We start from the raw sequence: 23,650 nt of genomic DNA, 5'->3' as shown, positions 1-23,650 counted from the left end.
ATCCAAGTATTTAACATCATCAAACTTAAAATATAAGAGAAAAATACTCATCTTATAGAATGAAAAACACCCACAATGCTTTACAATGTGTTAGACGTTGATACATGCACAGTACCTGTTAAAAGTTTGGACACACTTTCTCATCAAGTGAAGTGGAAAGTGTGTCCAAACTTTTGACAGAATGTTTCAAAAAGAAAAGAAGAAGAAGAAGAAGAAGAAAATCACACATTATTGTACTATTGTCAACCTCTTCTTATTGTTGACAATGTTATGTTACTACCTCACATCACTGTACACAAACACAGCAAAAACAGACTCATTAATCTCCATTGTTTTAATGGTCACAGTTGAAGCACATAATATAAAAGAATATTTACACTGATAGTTTAAAATAAAAAAGGGAAAAAAAAAAGATTTCAATAATACACACGCATACCCAACAACCGCTTACTACCTAAGCATGTTCCCCGAAAGTAGCAACCATACATTTAAAAAAAAAAACAAAAAAAAAACAGATTAAAATTAAAAAGGGAGTAAAGTGCATGTATGACAGACCTCCCTGTACAGACATTTCTGATAGACTGCAGAGAAGCTTCACTTGCCAGTCACAGGCACACCCCTAAAATGCATACAAAAGGGACAATAATCAGTTTAAAAAAAAAAAAAAAGTACACACCCACATGGTAAAGTTGTGCTACAGTCACTTCTCACACAGACTTAAGCCAGATATAAAAACATGTACAGTTCCTAAAATGTCAACTCACATTACAGATCTTTACATCCCAGAACAGAACAAAGCAGGAAACTCACAAATATACACTCTGCCTTTTAACTCCAACTCCCCAACCTAACCCTTCCTCCCCGACACAGTAACACATACAAAAACAAAACATCTAGTTTGAGTGGCATCAGAACTGTGAGAAGACATGAGAGAGATGAGTTTACCTCAGTTTATTGAGTAGTGAAATTGAAACAGTTGCTGATTAAGACGGACATTCCAGGAATCCAGAGCATGACAGTTGTGTGCAGGTCAGATTTGGTTCAGACTTATTGAGGTATTGTGTAGTTGAAAAAATAAACAAAAAAACAAAACAAACGAACACAGCATCCCTCTTCTCTTTCCAATTTCTTTCAATAAATCGCAATAAACCTAGCTGATGTTTCTGTCACCGGTTCTGGATTTGCCTTCCTATTGGGATTCATTGTGAGCCAGTTAGTTCAAATGTGCAGAAATGTAACGATTGAACACCTAACAGCCGCTGAAAACGCTAACCTGTGTGGTCAGAGATTCCACCTGAGCTCTCACGTGTTTAAATGCGCAGCTGCTACCACGACCCCACATTTAGCATCAGTCTCAAGACAGCAGAACTGACTTTGATTGACATTATTATCAGTATTTCTGCTAAATGACTCCCAAGTTTGATCTGTACATGTTTGTTTTGTGTAATCGTCGGTGCAGGAGTGTTGAATGGATTCATTTACCTGTCAGCTTGTACCAGAAGAAACAGCCGAATAATTTCCTTTGCAGCTATCCAGCACGATTATTAAACATTGAGGTGAAGAGACATGAAGAGGAGGAAAACAGAGGCTACATTCCACCAAACACCAGGTTGGACTATTCAATCCACCAACAGCGATCAAGTAAATGTGTCAAGTTGAGAATGGAAAAACCAGCAATGATGTAGAGAGTGAATAAATACAGGCTCAGGCTTATCAACGTCTAAAACAAGTTACTCGTATAAAACTCGATGATTGGTTTTGTTGCTTTTTGAATGACTTATGTTACAAGTGTTTATACTACACAGTGTTTGTTTCAATTTGAATCATTTAAATTAACCTTCATAGCCTTGTAATTGTTCTTGCACTGAGACAAGTGCCTCATATTAGATTTCACAGACGCTCTTGGCGGATCTGCAGGGGAAAAAAAAAAAACATACAGAAAACTAATAAACATATCCTTTAAGGCAAGAGGCATTGGTTCGTTTTGCTGAATCAATCCAACATACGCTGTAAATTTCCATTTTCTCACAGGTGCACAAGATCCCTCTCTCTCTCTCACACACACACACACACACACACACAGACAGACAGACACACATATGGTGAGGGTTACATGGTGTGGTAAAGGGTACTAACAGTTCTTTTCTTAAGCCGCCTCAGAGGGTGAGTCCTTCCATATTGCTGCCTTGTTGTCATAAGTGTGGGCCCAGGCAAATGCAGAGAGTCTTGGCTAGAGTTAAGGAGTACACAGCTCTGCGGAGTCTGATTTGATGGAGAGACTCCTGATGAGGTTTCTCCAGCTTCGGAAAGCCTCTCTGCACCGATCCCGATGACTTCAGGCTGCTGGCTGGGTGAGGAAGGAGAGTTGTGGACCCGCTGCTTCTTGGACTCATCACTAGCTGTATGGATGGGAGGTTCTGCTGAGGACGGAGCCACAGAGGAGCGGCTGAGCTCCCACTCACTCAGGTCGTTGGCTAGCAGCTCCAGACAGCCCAGCTTAGCCAGAGATGCTGAGCGCTTCATCAGGGATGGAGGGGTCAGCCCCGCCTGGCGGATCCTGGCTTCCACCTCTCTGACCCTCTTCTGGGTGCTGCTGCCTCGCTTCTGTGTTGCTCCAGCGCTGAGGCCAAAAACCTGGTCCACACACCTGGCCTTGCGGGCTCCGCCCACGCTCACCTGCTGCAGAAAGGCGCCCAGCTCGCACAAAGTCTCCCATGTCTCCCTCATGATAATGTCACTATGAGGTACCTCTGTGGAGCAGTCCCAGTCCGTGCCCGACTCCAGTTCTGTCACGCCCTCCAAACACAGGAAGTTCACAGAGGCAAAGGGAGAGTGGGCTGAGTGGTGGAAAGAAGAAGAGGTAGAGAGCGATCGAGTATCAGCAGGCTGGAATTTGTGTTCTTTTGTGCTTCCGTCATCATTTCCTAGTTCCCCCGTCTCAAATACATCACCACTCTCCCTCTTCATTGAACCAAACTTCCCATCATCCTCCTCTTTGTCTTCCTGCACAGCGCTATCCACTGACACCTGTGACATTGTTGCGCCGGATGGACGCCACTGAGAGCAGGAAGAGCTGCTGGAGTGGGACGGCGGGGACGAAGAGGGTGATGGAGAGTCATGCTCCTGTTTCATTCGCTGCTCCAGCTGTCGCGTCACACGCCGCACAGAGCCCCTTGTCCAATCGCTGTAGAGACGAGCAGGAGCCGCCTCCTCGTCTTCTTTGTTTTTCACTTCCTCTTTTACATTCTGAGCTTCCTTCTGTGAAAAAACACAACTATCCTCTATTTCCTGCTTTGACTTCCTCACTTCCTGGTCCTGGGGGCCCTCATGACCCAGTTGGCTGAGAGGGCCAGGAGGTGAAGCCTCTGTGTGCACTGCAGGCTTCAGTCCTGTGACCTGCACAGGGATTTGCTAAGAAAAAAGGAAAAAGACAGAAAAATAACGAAGTTTAAAATTAAATTATCAGTACATCCACCACTTTATTCAGAAGCCATTTAAATAGAACTGATTCAGATGTTCTACCTTTACGCCACCAGGTGGCACCCTTCAACTCAGTAACCCAAAAGCTTAACTACTGGAACAAATGAATCACTGGAAACCATATGTAACTGCTGTGGGTTTAACAAACTCCCAAACATCCTACATTTTTTTGAAATCATTTGATAATCAATATTACATTGTATTGATTGTATTACACAAGCTAAATCCTTAAAAAAGATCAAAACATCTGCACACTTATCTCCATTGCAAACACAATTTCTTGTCTAAGCTTCCAGTCACATAAACCTGAGAAGATGATGACAGAGACAATCTTTCTGGTGCTTTCAATGGAAATAGGTGTGCAGTCATTCTGGAAAGTTTTGCTACATCCTTACCTTTCTTTTCTCCTCCTCTTTTCCCTCACTAGCGGAGACCTCCTGAGGCAGTGGTTGCTGTTCCTTGCCACAACTCTTCAGCTGGGCCGACTGCTGCACCGCAGCACTATGAGTCTTACCATCTTGAGTCATTCCCTTGAACTTTTCCCTGGCACTGAAAAAGTTAATGTGATCCGCACTGTGGCCGAACAACACTTTGTTGTCTTGTGGAATGGCACTGGGGTAGCTGTTAAAATCACTAGTGAGGGGAGGATGGGCTGCTGAACCATCCAAAGACGAGCCACACGTGTGTGGGTCACAGTCTTGTTTTCTGACAGGCACTGGTGCAGGCAGACACTGGGGTCCAGCTTGTTGTGTGCTTGGTGTTTGTGTTGTCATGGGCTCAGGCACTGACGCTTGCATCGGTTTAATCACAGGCAGAGAACAGGACGACACCTGTGGTTTGATAACCTCATCCGCGCAGGTTGGAGTCGGGGACGGAGCTGGAGAGAGGGGGAGGTGGTGAAGGGATGGAGGTGGGTGAGGTTGGCCCAGCAAAACACTTTCTGCAACAGTCACCATGTCTGTCTTTTGAGGCTCAGGCACCACAGTGGCGGCCCTTGGCTGGGAGAGAGGAGGTGACGACGGCTGCACCTCAGAGTCACATACCCCGTTGGAGAGCGGAGGAGATAGCGGAGACACAGAGCCAGCTGCGGACTCAGGACAAGGGGGGTCGATCTGGGCTACAGCAGAATGAGAGGGAGCCTCGAGGCTTCGAGCTTCAGTGTCACCTGATAGTGATGCCACCCCCTCAAAGGATGAGGAGCTGAACTGGATGCCAGTATCAGGCTGGCTAGTGGAGTGTGTTGCTTTGCCAGTGCTGGATGAAGTCCCCAGTGATTCCAGCAGCTCTTTCACAGAGGGACCGAGTGGGCTGCTGGCCTGGTTATGGGGGTCGGAGCGGCCCAGGCTGTGAGGTTGGGCGTAGGATTTAGACAGTGGCTCATGGTGCTCTGACAGGTCGCTATCGGAGTGAGAACGCCACAGTTTGTTGTGCCTCTGCTTGCTGCAGGAGTATGTCACAAAGGGGAGAGGATAAACAAAAATGTAGTATTTTATTGTCTATTCATATCACCTCTTTTCTCTTTATTTATACGTATATACATAAACATTCACATACATGCAGTTTGTTATTTAAAAAGAATATTGTTGAAAATATAATTTCACTGATAGATATGTTATGAAATGCACTTTAAGGCTGCACTAAACCGTATCATCATGTTAATAATGGATCAAATGAGTGTGTAATTTGAAAGGAGAAGAGAATTACAACCAGCTCTGCAGTTCCCTTTAGCTCAACAGAGTGTTTTAAGCTCCTTTCACTCAGTTTTCCAGCCATAGGGTCTATAGAATTATTACCAAATTAAATGAAAACATCCTAGTTTGCTGTATGAATACGCATATTGTGTATAAACAGGACATGAATTTTGAAAAAAAAAAACCTGAGCACATCCTTGAGCAATTTAAAATGGTTAAACTAAATATGCCTGTTTCTGTTTACACACCTTCGATGGATTTAGGCTTTATTCAGTTAACATCAAAGTGCGTACAGTGGGTGCAGTGTAAGCATCATGCTACATCCACCCATCCACATGTAATATAATGGTGTGAGTGCGTGGGTACCTGGCCAGCAGTATGCCCTGATACTCCTCCAGCTGTCTCATGAAAGAGGGGTTGGGTTTGGTCACAGCTCGACGCTCCTTCACGTAATCAAAGGCTTTTTTCAAATCCCAGCCGTACTCCTTCATGGCGTAGGCGATCACCGTGGCTGCAGATCGACTTATACCCATTTTACAGTGCACCAGACACTTGGACCCGGCTTTCCTGGTTTAGATATGATTCAAGCATGCACATCAGCCTTCACATCACTGTGAACATTAAGGCAGATAATATGATTCTGTCAAGTTTTTCCAAAGGAACTAACTGCTTTTCCCAAACAAGATCAGCAGATCAGAGAAAAAAAAAAAAACAGGAAACTCACTTGGCTCTAGATATAAACTTATAGGTGTCGTTCCAATAGGCAAGCAGGTCAGTGGCCTCCTCATCGTAAACACGGATATTGTGGTACTCAAACACACCGGGAAAGAAGTTATCGATCTCCCTTGTTACATTCAGGATGTACTGAACCCTGGGTGAGAATGAGACATGAATGAGAGGAGAGATTAGAAAACCAGAGCTTATGTGGATGGCAGACTGAAGAGTATTTTAACACATCAGATTTAAATTTCATTAAAACAAAATTATTATTATATTTTTTATTGACTTCAATAGAGCTTCTGCTCTGGGTTTTGTTGTCTTCCTTACCCGCTCTTCTGCAACTCCTCCAAATTGGATGCATTCCACTCAGATCCCTGTAGGAAACAAAAGCAATCCTAGTTCAGAGCCTTCAACTGAGTGTTTCATAATGCTTAAATCCTGTGGCAAGACAAGCCTAACATCCACTGGCCCTCCAAACCAAACAAGAACAAAGTACCTTGAAATTGGGAAAAACTCAGGATTACACAAGACTATCTCATTTTTTGCCAGGTTCCTGAGACATGGATTAAGTCTAATATCACTAGTGTTCATACATTTCACTTAAAAGTAGAGATAAATTATTCATGAGACACTTTGTATTCTCTACTGTTCTTTTAATTAACTTGTGATCCGGCTAAGCAGTTAATCATTTTATGGATTTCAATGTTCTGGGTTCAACCTACCAAGAAGACATGATCAAAGATCTCTGTGGGGCTGTCCATCTGACCCAGAATGACAATCATCTCATTGTCGATAAACTCCTTGAACTCTCGGAGGTTGCATGTCATGTGCATTTCCAGCTCTGTGCGGATCTACAGAACACATTCAGCCAGCAGACACACAGATAAAATCTTAAAACAGAAAATCTTAAACCTCAAACGCAGGCACATTACATTTAAATTCCGATACTAAAAAGGAACTTGAACGTGCAAGTTTACAATTAGTATACAATTATACTTTGGGAGGGACCTTCAAGTCCAGCATCTGAAGCAGACACTCACCTCTTTGCAGGTGACATTCTCGAGGTCTTTTTGCATCATGATCTCCCTCAAACTGGTTTTGATCTGACGCTCTGTCAGTTCTCTTTCGGTAGGTCTAGAGAAACATCAGACATTGAAATACAATGTATGAAATAAGCCGATTTCCTTACATGAAGCTTTACTGCTAACATACAGTCATATGGAGGAGACATATGAACAAACCTCCTACTACAAACTCAGTAGATGTAGTAGCATGGACAGTAACTCACCTCACAAAAAAAAAAAACAGAGGGAGAAAATAAAAAGGGATCCTTACACATCAGAGAAGAGGACGGGTGAATCGGCACGGTGTGACTGCACATCCTGCATGGCGTTCCACTCGTTGATTCGTGCCTGGTCGGAGGAGACCCTACTTTGATAGTAGCTGACCCAGGTGAGGAACAAGCTGCCTGGGAAGTAGTTGTGACAACGAGCCACTTCGCAAGCTTTATGGAGCGACTGGAGGGCCGACCTGTGTGAGAGTGGAGTGAATATGAGATGAGGTGGAGAGAGACAAATAAATGGCAGGGATATGCTTTAGGTACCGATACCAACGCTTGCAATTAATAAAAGGGCAGATACTGAATGTATATCCATTTCTACCGAGTCGTGTGATTAATACAGTGTGACTCACCACATGGCCTGCACAGAAACAGGCTTGAATACATGCACTCTGTTATCAGTTGACACGCTGAAACCCCTGAGAGCAAGAAGAGAGTGGGAACAGAGGAGAGAGGTAAAAAAAAAAAAAAAAAAAAAAAGATGCTGTCAGCCATCTTAGCAGCCTGGCATTTGGTGTGTGTTGGCTCTGTGATTCAAGCATGACATGTTGGAAATGTTCATACCCATCTCCGTCCAGATGTATCAACGTGTCGCTCCATAAGGGCAAAACAAGCCCTACCGAACATGAGCTGGGAGGGAAAAAAAGTCTCCATGTTACAACTTTATGCACTATATGAAAACAGGCAGGCACAGGTACGCGTCTGGATACTAGTCTCTCACCTGTCTACGGGACTGAAGTCCATACCCAGTACCACGCTCTCCTCTGTGTCCTGGCGACCGTTGGTTGAAACCACCACCATGTAGCGGGTGACCTGAGCATGGGCGCTCTCCAAACGGACCGCCTGGAACGGGAGAAACATAATTGGTGCCTTGACAGTTGATTGACAACCTTAAGATTATTGTATGTGTGTGTCATTGTGTGTACCCACCAGTTTGATGTTGTCCTCTGGTCTGAGGACAGTGAACATGGTTTGTAGATGCTGCTGGATGTCTCCTGGTAAGACGAGAGTAATAAATCATCTGATCAGTATTAAGAACTGCAGCTGTAAATTAAGTAAATTAATGAAACCCTATTTACCAATTATTACTACAGGTGCTTAAATTAACATTTCAAGAACAAAAGAACATATTTAAAACTGTGAGATGGTGGGATGATGCTTGATACTGAACATGCTTGGGGAAGAACTTTGACCTCACCTGCATGTTTGCTGCGCAGCTGTGAGAAGCGAGAGGCAGAGGAAGCGGAGGAGCCATTTCCTCGAGGTAAGAAGAGAGCAGCTCCTTTAACTGTCAGGAAACTTTCACTGATGCTGGACAGACAGACAGAGAGAGAAGATGGAATAAAATAAGGGGCGATAATACAATTCATCCTGGGATGGCAATGTTGGTCGACCACTTTGGTCCAGGTTGAAATATGACTTTTTCCCCCCATTCACATCACCTGTATTTTTTGTTTATTGCTAATTAGCATGCTAACACACTAAACTAAGACAGTGAAAATGATAAACATACTTGCTAAACATCAGCACGGCTAGCTTTGTCATTATGAGCCTCACAGAGCCGCGAGCACGGCTGTAGACTCGTCTAGTCTTGTTTGCTGAAGAAGTTTCCCCGACAGTCAAAAACACTACAGATTTATTCCAACTAAACCAATTTTTAAAGAACTAAATTGTACATTTGGTGATTCTCCAGCTCTCTGTGTATCTCCTAAACCGTATGAAGCAGTAGTTTTTTTTTTCTACAGCATGAAAACATCTGCTGAATATTGAATATGAAGGATTTGGTGGTCTAAAAATGGAACATGTTTCAATAATAGCGATTTAATCTTATGTTTTCTTACAAAATACACATGATATCCTGTACAAACATCTCATACAAAACAATAATGGACAGACACAACCTCAAGACACTTGACTGCAACGAACACCAGCTGGTTCCAATAACATGTGCTGGCTTAAATGATCTTAACTGTTCATAAAAATGACATGAGGCATAAAACACAAAGGCATGTTGAGTTATAGAGGACAAAAAAAAGACAACTTTCTTTTCCACCCAGTTAACTAACCTATTATCTTCTCCACATCAACCTCGCCCTCTCCCTTAAACAAACAGATCTACCTGCAGTTCTTATCTTTCTTCTCAGTAAGCTATCACAACTTAATTATCTCAGACTTAGACTTAAGTTCTTTATGACACATATCTGAAGAAGTACGTGGCATGAAATGGGCAGCTCCAGCTAAGCTACTTGGCGCTACTGTTCACTGAACAATAGAGTTACGTGATGGACTTGGATCCCTGATGCATTCCTTTGATTTTCACACTTCTCTGGAATTTACTGAATATTTTCAAGTTGTTGTAAATAAGGCAAATCATAGCAAGCAAGCATGTTCAATGTTGCACATTGCTTATACTCAACAAAGAGTTTTGTGGCCCTGAGAGTAAGCTGAGTGGAAGAAGAAGAAGCCTCCTTGTGTTTTATAAGAATGGGGTGAATGTAGTTTCACAACCAGCGATCCCTGACTTTCTATTTGTCACTCAATGCTGAGGGCAGAAGATAAATATAGGAAGACGCTAAGGAAAGTCTATTAGAGACAGGAAGTCCCATTCTGACATCTTCTGCTGTGAGAACGACAGTAATTAGGCAGTCCTCATCTTCAGAATGGGCCTTAAAGTCCAGTCACATTCCCAAGTTGGAAAATTGTAGAGACATTTGTGACATCCACAGATGTTACAATCATTAAAATGTATTTATTTATTTATTTATTTATTTTACAGTTTTATCTCACTCACTTTCCATCATGTTGAAATCAAAAGGCTATACATGTTCTTGCAAACTAAATCTAGGTCTGCGGCATTTAGCATGAATGTCTGCAAGTATAATCATCTCCCAATTTAACTCTTTCCTTTCAAGTGAAAAAGCCTCTACGCCCTCCCCAGGCCAGCAGGGGGATCAACAGCGACGGGGATTGTGCACACTGGAAACACTGACAACACTAGACAGAAGTTGTGAAAACCATATACCATATATTTTGGAATTTTTCCTTTTTTAATCATAACACTTTCATGTGCCAACCCTACAAATCCTCAGACCTCAACAGTCAGTGACAGAGGAAGGATGCTGATAGCTGAGTTTGCACTCTCTCACTAATGCACACAGACACACACAGATGTCGTTTACAAGTGAAAATGATGGTTGGTTACAGTAAGTGTAAAGAAACCACGTCAAATAAATTACCAGTAAATGCCAGTTTCATTCCTGTCATTTGTTCTTCGACGACTCTGGGCAGAAAGACTAATCACATCCTCTGCCTCAGGAACAGTCTGTCTCAGGTACACTGTGTGCCTTTCTGCTGAGTCCCCTCAAGGTGCATTTAAGGCTCAACGTTTAAAACAAAAAGTGAGCGGACGAATCAAGGGATCTGGCACACATTTCACAAGCAGAAGGGAAGGAAACATCTTCCTGCAGTCACCGTCTTTGCTGCTGCTGTGCTGTCATATCCTTCCCATTGAGTCATCATGGAAAAACCACATGCCTTTGTCATACCAGATTACTGTAACCGAGTACTGAAGAGCAGGGCAACTGAGAACATTAATAGTGTCAATGCAGGATATAAGAGGATTGTCCAAGTAAGCTTCAAGTCAGTAAAAATTTGTCAAACCACTGGCTGTGCAATAAAACCAGATTCTAGCAGCCCACATTACAAAATAGACATCACACCATCTGAACTAATACTTAAATACTTCACATGGAAAGCCTAAGACTCTGAGCACAGTGTATTCATTCAGTGAACTTACAGCTGATATATTTCCCCCTGAGAGATCACTGAGTTCTCGGTGAAATAAGGTCTCATCGTCCCCGCGCAGCAGGCGCAGAAGCAGCCGGTTGATGAGCTCCGTGGCGCGGTCACAACACCGGGAGGCATCGCTGCTCCGGTGGCGGGGGCAGGGCGCACAAAAGCGGACTGTAGTTATCGATATAGTCGCTATTATGGTGTGGAGGGTGTCACTCCGCAGTGCCAGGGTTGTTGTAAAAACACAGGAACGACTCACTTTTACGTCTTGCCTTAAATAACGGATTTTGTAAATATCCGCCTACATGACACCAAACACGAGATTTAAAAAAACAAAACAAAACGCGGTAATATGATATTTATGGACGGCAGAGATGACCAGACATGCAGTTATTTGGCACTTGCTATGTAGAGCAGGTGCTTCGTAACATCTGCTCTGTGGTAGTGTTTGATTTATCTGCAGCAGGCTGCGGTAAATCCTGCCGCTGGAGGGGAGGAGACACACATGGTCCAATCGGGAAAAACAGCGGTGTGTCTACGGCTGTATGAGAGGTAATTAATGCCGTGGTGAATGTATGACAGCCATTGACAACGGGATGGCTTAAACAGGGAGAAGAAAACAAAATTAATCAATTCTTTTGAAAAGTTATAAATGAATTAATAATAGAACAACGTTTTTATAGGATTAGTTGGGGTTATAGCAGTATCTTTCCAAGATTTATTGACACATTGGTTTACAATATCTTCAAGATGTTACAGAAATTCATGAGGATTTCCTTGCACAATGACTCCCCAGAGTCCCTGATAGTGTAGCCTACTGCAAACCATGCAACAGGAAGTGGTTGCTCAAAAACCAGGGATGTATAAAGAGAACTGGATACAGGAACAGCGGAGGGCTTTGAAGCCAATTTGACATAGCAGCCAAACATCTCGTGATGCTATTGGGCCCCAAAACACTTTTTCCCATAGACTTACAATGTCATAGAGACATCTGTAAATCAGCAAATACATTTTTTTGAGCGTCACAACCCCCACGACATGATTCGTTTCACTATCAGAATTTGAGCCGTTCAGTCTGATAACATTTCAAAAGTCTAGAGAAGCCACATGATTGAATCATTTTATCCCCATTCAAGTTAGCCGGAGGGCTAAACTGAGAGTTAGCCGTCTTGGCTGGCAGAAGTCTGTAGTGAGCAAGCTCCATGGGTGCATTGGGCCCATAGAGCATGCGCAGTATGTTTTCAGGATGTGGCTTTTTTTGGCTTCATGCGCCACTGAGCAACTTTCACAGAAATGAACTGGGCCCCGCCTCCGACGCTGTATCCAGTTCTCTTTATACATCCATGTCAACAACAGGTCCTGACGGCGTGCCCCTCTCATTACATACCGTATATGTGAGGCAGATATATGATCCAGCATTATGGCATTACACTGCATTTGAATTGTTCAAGCAGGTATGAAAAAGACAAAATATAGGCACTATACTATAGGACATGAGACCCATTGAGGGAAGTAAATGTGGAATGATATGTTTTATTTCTTCTTCTGAGTTTATTTTAATGGTATTTACTTGAGCTCCCACTTTTAAAATGACATGCGTGTATGACATGCAACAGAGGTCCCCAGCCAGGATCTATCTGGGTTTGTTGCAATCACAACATAAGGTATGCATCTTAACCACTGGGCCAGCAGGACACCCCCTTATTTTAGATTTTTCTTTTTGCTTGAAGACGCTGTGGTTGATTATATCAGTCAGATTCCTATTAAGCGTTGTCACAGTTGACAGTTTCCTCTTTTCCATCCCGTCTTGACCACTTGAACTTGTATTCTCTATTCAACAGAGCTTATTCATCTTATTCATTTTCCTTTTGCGTCTTTATTCAGTGGACCACAGCTTTCTAGCCTGATTCAAATGACTATAGCCTCTAAACTAACAAATCCCTCAACACTTAACTTTAGACTGCCAGCTGAAAATGACTAGATTGACTTTCAGTTTTCCTTCAGTCCAGTTTTATGAACATCAACTACAGTACACAACATGAAACAGTTCTCTCTGCCTCAACAGATATTCAAGACATAGTCCCTTTCTGTCAGGAGAGGGTCTCGTGGTTATAGTCTAGTGTCATTTTTGTCTCTATCACCGACCCCCAACTGATAATTTTCTTTTCTCACAGTGACAACAGCATCGGAAAACTGGTGACTAAGCTTCCATGACAACACTTCTCCTGCTTAAGCATTAATTACTACCCATACTCGGAGGGGTATCCTCTGGGGAGTGCGAGCCACACACTGATCACATTTGTGTTGTCTGAACCCTGCGGCTGGAGGAAGGGTGACAACATTGTGTAACCAACTCTGGGTCTGTTGCCTTTAGGAAAAAATCTCACCAGAGTCAGCGACACTTGACACCTAATCTTCTTCCAGCAACAGCTCAACAACAGCACAACAACAACAACAGAAAAAGGATTGAGAAATCAAAAAGGAGACATCAGGCAACTTGTGAACTGAGGAGAAACTTGACCTTAGACTTGTTTGTTGATCCCTCGTGGTTTCAATTTTTAGGATAGATTACAAACCGAGGGTAAACGTGTGGCCACCACCTGACTGCCATTTCATATCACAGGATAAACAACAACTGCAGCGCTGTTTTTACACAGTATGCGCTGTGTGTGTTATTATGTTTTTTAACACGTGTATGCTTAATCACGCAGCAAGGTGGTGTGATTCAGTAGCAAGATGGAGTGCTGAAGTGGGTTTATTAACTCAACATAATGTTACAGGCTCTGTGATCTTTACAAGTAGGAAATTGTTTATTTATTAGCCTGTTGAGTCATGAGTGGTTTAACATATCAAATACACTAGATGATGTAACAACAGCGTCAAGCAGAAAAGTGGAAACATTAAAAAGGAGATAGAGATATTCAGCAGAGGAACAAGAGTTTAGTGTAGATATAAATATTAAATGGTCCATTAATGTTATACTATGAGACTTAAATACTCATCCAAAGGTTTTCATCACTGACTGATAACAGCTGCTTAATCTGACAGTTACCGAATCAACACCTCAGCTTCCTGTTCAACACTCACCACAACCTTGTTTTTTTTTCTCATGATGTTGCTTTCTTTTTGTCTGGCTGACTCTTCTCACAACATCGACCCTTGAAAACCACTTCCGCCTCTCTATTATCATTCTTCAACTGGTCTCAGATAAACACAACATCAACACCTTCTATCTAACGTGCACTACTCTAGTCATACACGTTTCTGCTGGAGACAGAAATGTTTGTTTCATTTTGTCAAGGTGTTGTAGGTCTAGCTTAGAACTTGTCCTGGGCCATAATCCTGTGCTCAGTCTGCATGGGTCAGGTAGTCGTAGTGGTCATGGACTCTCAGCAACACACATGTTTATGTTTGTGCTGTTGGACCCGTATCTCAAGTTCCATCTCACACCATCCAGTGACAACAAGCGAAGGCCAGGATGTGGATGTTACATGCAGACAGACACCAGACACTACTCTGTTGCTCTTATGTCTCCATGTATACAAACACACAGACGAGTCACCTTAGTGATCACAACGTCAGATATACAATACAGTGCAGACCAGGTATTTGGTATTTGCTATTTATTTGAAACACACACACACACACAATTGATTAGCATCTATCCTATCAGCAGTTGAGTGTTGTAGGCATTTGTATACAACAGGAAGTCTGATTATTTATAGTCAAATCAATCTGCCAGGCGTAGTAAGAGACAGCATATTTGATTACAACAAAGTGAGTGAAAACATTGATTTGGAGTCTTAAAGGCACACAAACTGTAAGCTGTAAGGCAAATGTACATGTGTAGAAAAACAAAAGACTACTAATGTAATTCCTTCAATGTCCTTCCCATTCAGACAAATAATTCCTCATTTGTTTTCATCCGACTAAAGAACCATACAGATTATAAAAGACCAGAAATAAACTCCTCTTCCTCCCTCTGATTTCCCTTCTGTAGATCCTGCAGTGACGTTGCTGCTCTGGCTGATGTCATTATTCTGCTGATGTCAATGGCTTCAATCAGCAGCACTGCAGTGGGCCTTGCTTACGCAGACACGCAGCATCACTACAGCATTATTCCAGTCTGACTCAGTGTCGCTACCTGTGTCTGGGATCAGCTCTGCAGCAGCTGTTGACTTCTACGGCACGACAGGCAGCCGTGTTGTCGTCAGCAGTGACGCTGAGAGCAGTCAACCTGCTCCTTGGATTTCGGGAGCATTAATTCAGTGCACGGGCATCGTTTTATTGAATTCTTCTTCTCTCTTTGTAAACTACACTGCAGTTTTGAATTAAAAGCAATACATGGGATTGTATTGAGATAACTAGACAACACTGAGAGAACTAATTACAATGATCTTGGCCCAAACTAACCACCATAACTGACACAGACTCATTTTACTCCACTACATCATGACCTCTCTCATGCTTTTGCTGTGGTACATCACCACCAGCAGACAGTGTATTTGTCCATAATGCTGATTAATGACTGTCTTTAGCCCAATGCATGATGTACATGTATGAAATCAGCGATTGTGGCAGTTATTAAGTCAGATGATTGCTCGGCAAGAAATATGCGACCGAGTTACTGGACAAGATACAAGTACTTCTCTCTTGTGATGCTCCTTTATTATACATGTAATGTATAGTGCTGTTTTTTGCTTTGGGCAGTGAGATACTATCCAACCAATAAGACTGACTAGAAACAACACTTAATCAGAGTTACTGGTACATTATCTAGCATTCCAGTCAACACCACATATCGTTTCTATTTGTCTATATGTGTCTTTTAGGCCAAAAAAAAAAAAAAAATTAAAATTTCTACCCCTCTTCTTGAGGATTTATATGAGGAGAAATTAACTTACATATTTGTCTGATTATTTAACTTTTCATGTTCTGATTTAATTAAGTGTATTTCTTTAAAAAACAAAATGCAATATCTCCATTTGCTCTCTTTATCTGTTGCAAAATGTTCTTCCTTTTAACAGGATTGTTCAGACTGTTGACATTATGTGAAATGACTCATGATACATTTTCCTTAATTATCTGGCTTTTATCAACTCTGTGGCCTGTTCCAGATATTGAAAGTTACTCAAAACATGCAGTAGAGTTAGCAGATGAAGTTTGGGCGTTAAGTGTGAAGCAGAATTTATATAACTAGCATAAATCAGTGAACAAAAAGAAAACATAACTGTTAAGAAAAAAAACAGGTCATATGTGCCTGCCAAAGTATACTACTGAATATGTTTCTGGAGTTTAAGATGTACAAAGAGAAACATACCTTTGTACTGAAAAAAAGAGAAAGAAAGGTACAATTCACTGTTACTTCCCTATATTTCATAATTTTTAATGGTCTCCCAGGCTTTATCTATATGTTGAATACCAAGAACGGTTCATCTCAACACAAAACGTCCATGATTTTAAATTTAAACAAGATTCCTGACCCTTTTCCGTTTATAGACTTGACTAGAAACAATACTATCCAAAACATAAGACTGACTAGAAACACATCAACAGCAAGTTCAACCAACGTGACACCTGCCAGTCTTAACATCTAACAATCCACCATGCAGCTGACAAAAAAAGTCCATACAAACTAAAAATATATCCATATTTTCGTGGTACAGAATACAGACAAAGAAAGCATCAGAGGACCCCTGATTGCCATTGAAAGTGTCACATTTAGACAAATGCGTATATCAGTATGAAAGGGGAGCATGAAGGCATCTGGACAGTTAGATACAAAAGATAAAATGACTAACAGAGTGTAAACAGTGGTCAAATAACCACGTAAAACTAGTAGGGCTTCAAAACAAGACACTGAAAATATGATCGGTTAACAAAACACATTAAATCAAAATGACCAGTTCCTATCTGTGTGTTCACACACACGGCCTCAGCATGTGAATATAGATTTCACTCCCAGCTGCACAAATACAGACAGCCCTCTCAGTCGGATGGCACAGAGCTCCAATGACCAGACAGACACAGAGGCACTCTGACTTTGGGAGTGGCTAACAATCTGCCCCTGGATCAGCAGTGCAGCTCCCCTGACCCACATACACAGAGCTGACTCACACAGACCCTGCTGCCCTCTGTTGGACAGCCAGCAAACCGCAGCTAATTATCTCATACATGAGAGGATTTCAGGATTTCATCCGTTATTAAAGGGACAAATAAAGCGTAGGCGGAAGTACGAGTATTACAGCAGCTAAGGTTCACTGGTATCATGTGTATCTAGAACAAATAAACACAGTAGGGAGTGGGAGAGAATTTCTGATTTCGCTGGTGGACAAAAAAAAAAAGTTGCATTTGTGGTTAAGTGACACAGGATGAACCAGATTCCCAACTCCAGTTCAACGCCCGAAGCAACAAGGGACAGACCAGGACTGTGACGCGACAATAGCACAAGAGCTCTTTGTCAACAGGAGAGGAAGGAAGTCCTGCAGGGTCAGAAACATGTAATGATTAATCATCAAGTGCTACTTCAGGTAAAGACAATATTCTGCCTTGTTCGTCTAAGCCAGGTCAGAGGTCAGGGGCAGCGACAGAACAGGCCCTCTGTTCTGATTTGGCATCTTGCTCACTGACACTTCAGTAGATGCTCTTATTGAAGGCAAGTCTCTTAAATCACCACCAGTAAACACCACTGTGATCCAGACTTCTGGTTAATATTTGTGAGGACACAAGAGGAAGTTTCTTTCTTTTCTTTTTTTTTTTTTAATGCTGAGCTCAGAAAGGGGGAAGATGATGGCGCTTTAAAACAGAGCGAGTCAATATCTTACCTCCTTGGCTGAGAGCGGCGGTCATCCTCCCCACTACCGGACTCCTGAGGAGATAAAATGAGAAAATAACACATTATAATTTTGAAGTACAGTGCAGCATCGGATGGTCAATAACTGAGCTTGAAGGAAGAGACACAACTTAACATTAAAATCTTTATAATTATTGCATATATGTTCATTATTTTGATGTTTATGTGTTAGAGTAATTGATCGTACGTACATTTGAATTTCTCAGGATTTATTTGAGAGATTTTAGTTAGAATATATTTTAATAGTTAATTTAGATCACCTAACTGTGTAGCACTCTATTTACATCACAATTTTTTTGTTCAAAACAGAGCTGCAACGATTAGTCGATTAATTGCCAATTATTAAATGGTTTTGAATATTTTTTTTTAATGGACTGCACTTGTATACATACATATAGCACCTTTCTAGTCTTCTGACCACGAAAATCGCTTTACACTGCATGCCAACATTCATCCATTCATACACACATTCATACACTGATGGCAGAGGCTGCAATGCAAAGTGCCAACCTGCTCAACAGGAGAAGAATCTAATGCATTCACACACTCTCACACCGATGTCACAGCAATCGGGAGCAATTTGGGGTTCAGTATCTTTCCAAAGTCATTTTTTAAGAGAAAAAAAATGTCTCTGATCCAAGCTTCACATATAATGATATTTTCTGGTTTCTTTAGTCTTCTATGACAGAAAATGGAATATATTTGGGTCGTGGACTGTTGAGGAAACAGGACATTTAAAAGACGTCACCTTGGGCGCTGAGAAAAGGGATCAACATTTTTCACCATTTCATGGAGCAAATAACAAATCGATTAATCTATAAAGAAAATAATCATTAGTTGCAGCCCTAGTTAAAAGATAATAGACCAGTCTTTTTTCTAAGAAATTATTTTTAGTTTTTTGGGTTGTTAGAGAGGAAACTACAGTATATGTGATGCATAAAACTATTAGTAATGAAGGTAAAAATTGATGAAGACTAACTGCGATTATAAGCATAATGTTGGTCTTGCAAGACGATGCTCTGTAAAGTTACTTTAGAAAAGTGCTTTATAAATATAGCTATGATTATTATAGTAAAGCCCACCTTCAAATGAGGAAGATGATAATCTAAAATAGTGAAATGTTTTGGCAACATTAAATGTTCTATGCTGAGTTAAAACAAACAAACAAAAAAAAGAGTAGATTGTGTATTTCTATATTCACACACAAACATACAGGCACAAACACATTAAAAAGCACAAATAGCATCCAACACAGTGTTCAGTACTGAATGAGCAGAGAGCAGAGCGGCAGCGCGGAGAGACAAGAGGGAGAGCAGAGTTCAGCTTCAACTCAATTTGTGCACTCTCCAGGAAAATGACCTCAGTCTGTTGTTAAGGTGTGGCCGGTCACAGAATAACATATTCACACACAAAAACAAACGGGGAGACAAGAGAGAGAGAAGAAGAGGAAAATCCCAAACATATCTAATCAGCAAAGTGTGGAAAACGAAGCCTTGCAGATTCAGAAGGATTAGTGGCCGATAAACACCTGGTAATTATCCTGTAATGCCTGGTGGTGCTTATCTTGTTTACAGTGTATGTAGGCTTAACAACATTACAAAACCATTAACAGCTTCATAAAAAGGAAGACGTGGATTACAGGTTGATGATAGGCCACAATGAGCACAGACAAAAATATGCATATATGAGGATGAAAAATCATATCACAGTACCTTTTTCTTATCTGTGACACCATTAAGATTGATGCAGCCAATGCAAATTGTGTACACTGTATTTAATTTGCTGTGAGAGTGAGTTTTGTCCTAGATATTGTTGAAGCAAAGTAAGGAGGGGTCTGAATGCCAGAATTTACTGTTGGGTCTTGTGACACTGTTGCAGATCCAGTTCAGTGTTACATCTGTGATGTGCTCACCCTCTCCCAGCCTCAGTATTCAAAGCAGGTTTCCACTGCGGGCTCTCAAAACTCATGCAATAGATATTTAAAATAGATCATGTGGATTGTTGAACACCTCGTGTAAAGTATCTGGAACCAATTTTTTTAAAGTAAAAAAAAAAAAAAGAAAGAAAAATCCAATGCCTTACTTCGTGCTACATACCTGAGTCTATAATTACAACCAGCTTAGCAACCAATGCTGGGAAATAATGTATTTTGACAAAGAGTTTTACACAGAGCAACACTGAGAATGAGTGAGGGGACATCTCTCTGAAAAAATATGTATTCTTCCATTTGTACAGTAAACTACTATGTATAATAATTGAGTTTTTCTTAGTTCACCAGATTAGACAAAGCTGTTGTTCCATGTCACTGTGTACTCTTGTTTAGATGAGAAGACACAGAGGTTTTTGCATATATGGAAATGTGAGGAGATTTTTCCAAAGCTTATGGAAATGTGCAGTCTGAACTTGCAGACTGGGCAAGGATCTGCACAACTGCGGACAAGTCTGTACTGCGACGGGAGTCACAAGTTACAGCGGGGAATATCTGGAGTCACCAAGTTAAAACTAGTGAGGCTAAATGAATGTGTCCAAGTGTGCGCAGTATGTGTGTTTGTTTTCCCTACAAACGCCCTTATTACGAGGCAGAGACAATGAGGCCGGACAGGTTCAACATACAGTTCAAGTAAAGATGATGGAAAAAAAAACAAAAAAAAACAGCTAGCAGGCATCTCATGAGAAACTTTGCACAAGACTCCACATACACACACACACACACACACCACATGACAGCAAGACACAGGAAACCAGACATGTGTCTGTGCAATGCGTTATCACTGTATGTATGCGGGTTCAAACTTGAAAGCATATTTCCACAAGAAAACAGTTCACATCTTTCACCGCCCCTGCCTGCCTGACCTTGCTAAATCACACTAATACTTATCTTCTTCCTCTTCTTTTATAGCTTATACCACTGTCATGATGAAAGTCTCTAAGTTTCACTATTACATCTCTAACATATATGACCGTTCATCAAACAGAAACTGTCGCTATGCTCAGAGTCCCTTTTGCTTTGACCCTTGCACTCCTTCCTATTGATTGCTTAACGTCGACCATCCAAAAATTCTTGTTACATATACTCGTCACTCTAGACAGACAGTCAGAACAAATGTATGCGTACACAGAGCAAGACAGTTATCATTATGCCTACTCACAGAACCTGTTTTGCTCGGAAAAACACAAAAGGTGTGAAAGACAGGGACAAGGCCAAAACTACCACAGACAGTTTGGGACCGACATTCTTGGTAAAAATAACCTGACTGCAGTTTGTTATTTGTGACGCAGTTAGGGGTAGTAAGTGAAGTATTCTCAAACACAATTTCTAATCTTCACCTGGGTCTGTCTATCAAGGAAACGGATGTGAAAGTCTGCGCTTACAATGATGCATTTTAGGCAACAGGTAATGTGATTTGTGTTAGGCATTACGCCAGTATAAGCTTTGTCATCTGTCAAAGATTTTGCCATGAGCATTTATAGCCACAAATCAATTAGCTTTATAGCAATATTGAACTTTTATATCATTTTTTGCAACGATGTGATGAAGTAGTATCATTTATCAGGTAATGAATTCACTTGTTCAGCAAAACAGACACTAAACTGTGTGTTATATCATCCATGAAAGCTATTTATCACAATATACTTAGATGTCAGAATCTAAAATGTCCAAATTCTCTGATTCCAGGGGTTGTGGACTGTTACGGACAAGACATTTGAGGACGTCATCTTGGGTTTTTGGGAATCAGTGATCGAAATGTTTCACCATTTTCTGACATTTCATAGACCGCACAACTAATCGATTAATTGAGAAAATAGTTGTTAGTTGCAACCCTAATTTAAACAATTATGAGGATTTTATCTATATCGCCCACTGCTATGCATTTTATTGTTTGGGTGATTTATTCTACCAAAACAGAAGTGACAGTAACAATGGCTACTCAACCAGTGCTGGGAAGAAAAGCACATCAACGTTCAACATCACACTGGCCGCTCAACTCTGACGAAGAAAAGAACAACAGGCTGCCAATAACATATGTACACAGGGAGTGTATAAAGTTGTGTGAAACAGACAAAGAGCAGAGATGTAATGGGAAACAGAGTGTGTGTGCAAGCATATTACTTCCTCACTCTCTCCCTGATTGTTTGTCTGATGGAGTTTTCTGCTTCTGTAGAAAACAAGGCAAACAGAGAGCAACAGCAACAGGAAAACCACCTGCTCCTCTGCTGCTTTGCATGGGCACACTCTCCTGCCGTCACCACACACACACACACACACACACACACACACACACACAGGGAGAAATAGACAGGAAGAAGGAGGCAGACAGATTAAGAAACATTCAGACAAGGAACGAAATACAGTCTGGGGAGGTGACAGAAAACTATAATAAGCATGCAGAGAGGAAGCTAGAAAGCCACACGTCCACAACAATACAGCAAGAGTAAAATACCAGTGTCCATGCGTGTCACAAGGCGTTTATTGCGAGCGGAAGTGCATGACATATTTCTTTGAAGTTATATAGCTAAAAGACATAACCCAGCAACTAAAAACCATTAGATAGACAGCATTATAATCTAGAGTCACATAGTGGAGCAGGAAAGCCACCAATATTCACCACGCAAACAATGAAAGTCGGGAGCTTCTCTAATTTTGAGTGTATAGTAGCTAGCTAACTGCCACTTGAACCTTTGAACTGGCGGAAATGTGCCTAAGGACCATGTCAACAGTGGAGAACAATTAAAACTGGAGGTGAAACTGGCAAAAGTTGCTCTTAAGCTAACAACGTTGTATTGTCTTTTCATACAGCAGCAACAAACACCTTTTTTTCCCAGACGGTTAACTTAACGGCGAGTTAAGACTCGGATACTGTAACTGACAATGATGAGCTGCTCTATTTCACGCATGCGCAGGAGTACAAAGGCAAGGCACTTTATGACAGTCAGCAGCCGAGGGAAAAAAAGACAGCGGAAATGAAGCTTCACGTAGCCGTCGATAGCAAAGAGGTTTAGGTTTGTTGTTGTCGGTGGTGGTGGTGGAGGAGGGTTCAATAAAGGCGGCTCTTACCGAAACGCAGGGGCTGGAGCTGGTGCTGGGGGTCGGTGAACGCTGCACGGTAACCAGCGCCATTCAGCGACCGGGAAACGGACACCTGAGAGGAAGCGACAGCGGCGAGACGAGCATACTTGTTTCGAGGGGCAGGAACCCCAGCTGAGCTCGGGTTGTTGGTCCTCTCTCGTTTTCCTCTGTCTTTCTCTCTGATCGTAGACTATTTGACTACTCCCCGGCTGCTTCCTCTGTCAGCGCCACCTGCGCATGCGCAACTAGCCTTAACTTGTCAATCCCGATTAACCGTCTGTGTGCTGGACGTAAACAAAGCAGTCATGAGTAGTGTCAGTCAACAATAAACCGACCGCAACTGACAGTGCTGAATTATATTAACACGTGAGTTAATTATGACCTCCAGCGGCTAGCAAAAAGCCCACAACAATTCAATTAAGAAAATATATGTTGTAAGTCAAGTCAAATGTAAGCTATTCATAGAGCACATTTAAAAACAACAGGAGTTGACCAAAGTGCCTTACAACAAGTAAAAAATACAGTTGAATTAAAACAAAACAAATATAAGTAAATTGTAATAGACACAATTAACATTTTAATATGCTATAAAAAAAATGAATGGGACTCAAAAGCAATTCTATAAAGGTGGGTCTTTAGCTAGGATTTAAAAGTGGTGATAGATGAAGATCTGATGGTCAGGGGCCAACTGTTCCACAGTCTGGGAG

General features: G+C 41.6%; 1 protein-coding gene across 2 annotated transcripts; it reads right to left on the bottom strand.

The window, feature by feature from the left end:
- Window positions 1-319: 319 nt before the first annotated feature.
- Window positions 320-23,164, bottom strand: ssh2b (slingshot protein phosphatase 2b). Of its 2 annotated transcripts, XM_042431159.1 has the most exons (15): window positions 22,932-23,164; window positions 17,847-17,890; window positions 8,429-8,541; window positions 8,161-8,225; window positions 7,952-8,073; window positions 7,795-7,860; window positions 7,584-7,649; window positions 7,227-7,421; window positions 6,932-7,025; window positions 6,614-6,742; window positions 6,219-6,265; window positions 5,896-6,042; window positions 5,538-5,738; window positions 3,876-4,920; window positions 320-3,411 (listed from the first exon to the last, which is right to left on the bottom strand). In XM_042431159.1, the coding sequence occupies exons 1-15, from the start codon at window positions 22,992-22,994 to the stop codon at window positions 2,110-2,112; spliced, it is 3,699 nt and encodes a 1,232-aa protein (XP_042287093.1). In that variant the 5' UTR covers window positions 22,995-23,164; the 3' UTR covers window positions 320-2,109. The 2 variants fall into 2 exon arrangements, with proteins under 2 accessions (XP_042287093.1, XP_042287092.1); XM_042431158.1 differs by lacking the exons at window positions 17,847-17,890; window positions 22,932-23,164 and adding an exon at window positions 11,027-11,433.
- Window positions 23,165-23,650: the final 486 nt, after the last annotated feature.

Source organism: Thunnus maccoyii, chromosome 13 (genome assembly GCF_910596095.1).
Source record: "Thunnus maccoyii chromosome 13, fThuMac1.1, whole genome shotgun sequence".
NCBI lineage: Eukaryota > Metazoa > Chordata > Actinopteri > Scombriformes > Scombridae > Thunnus > Thunnus maccoyii.
Note: the sequence above shows the minus strand (reverse complement) of the source record. Positions and strands in the feature narration are given on the sequence as shown.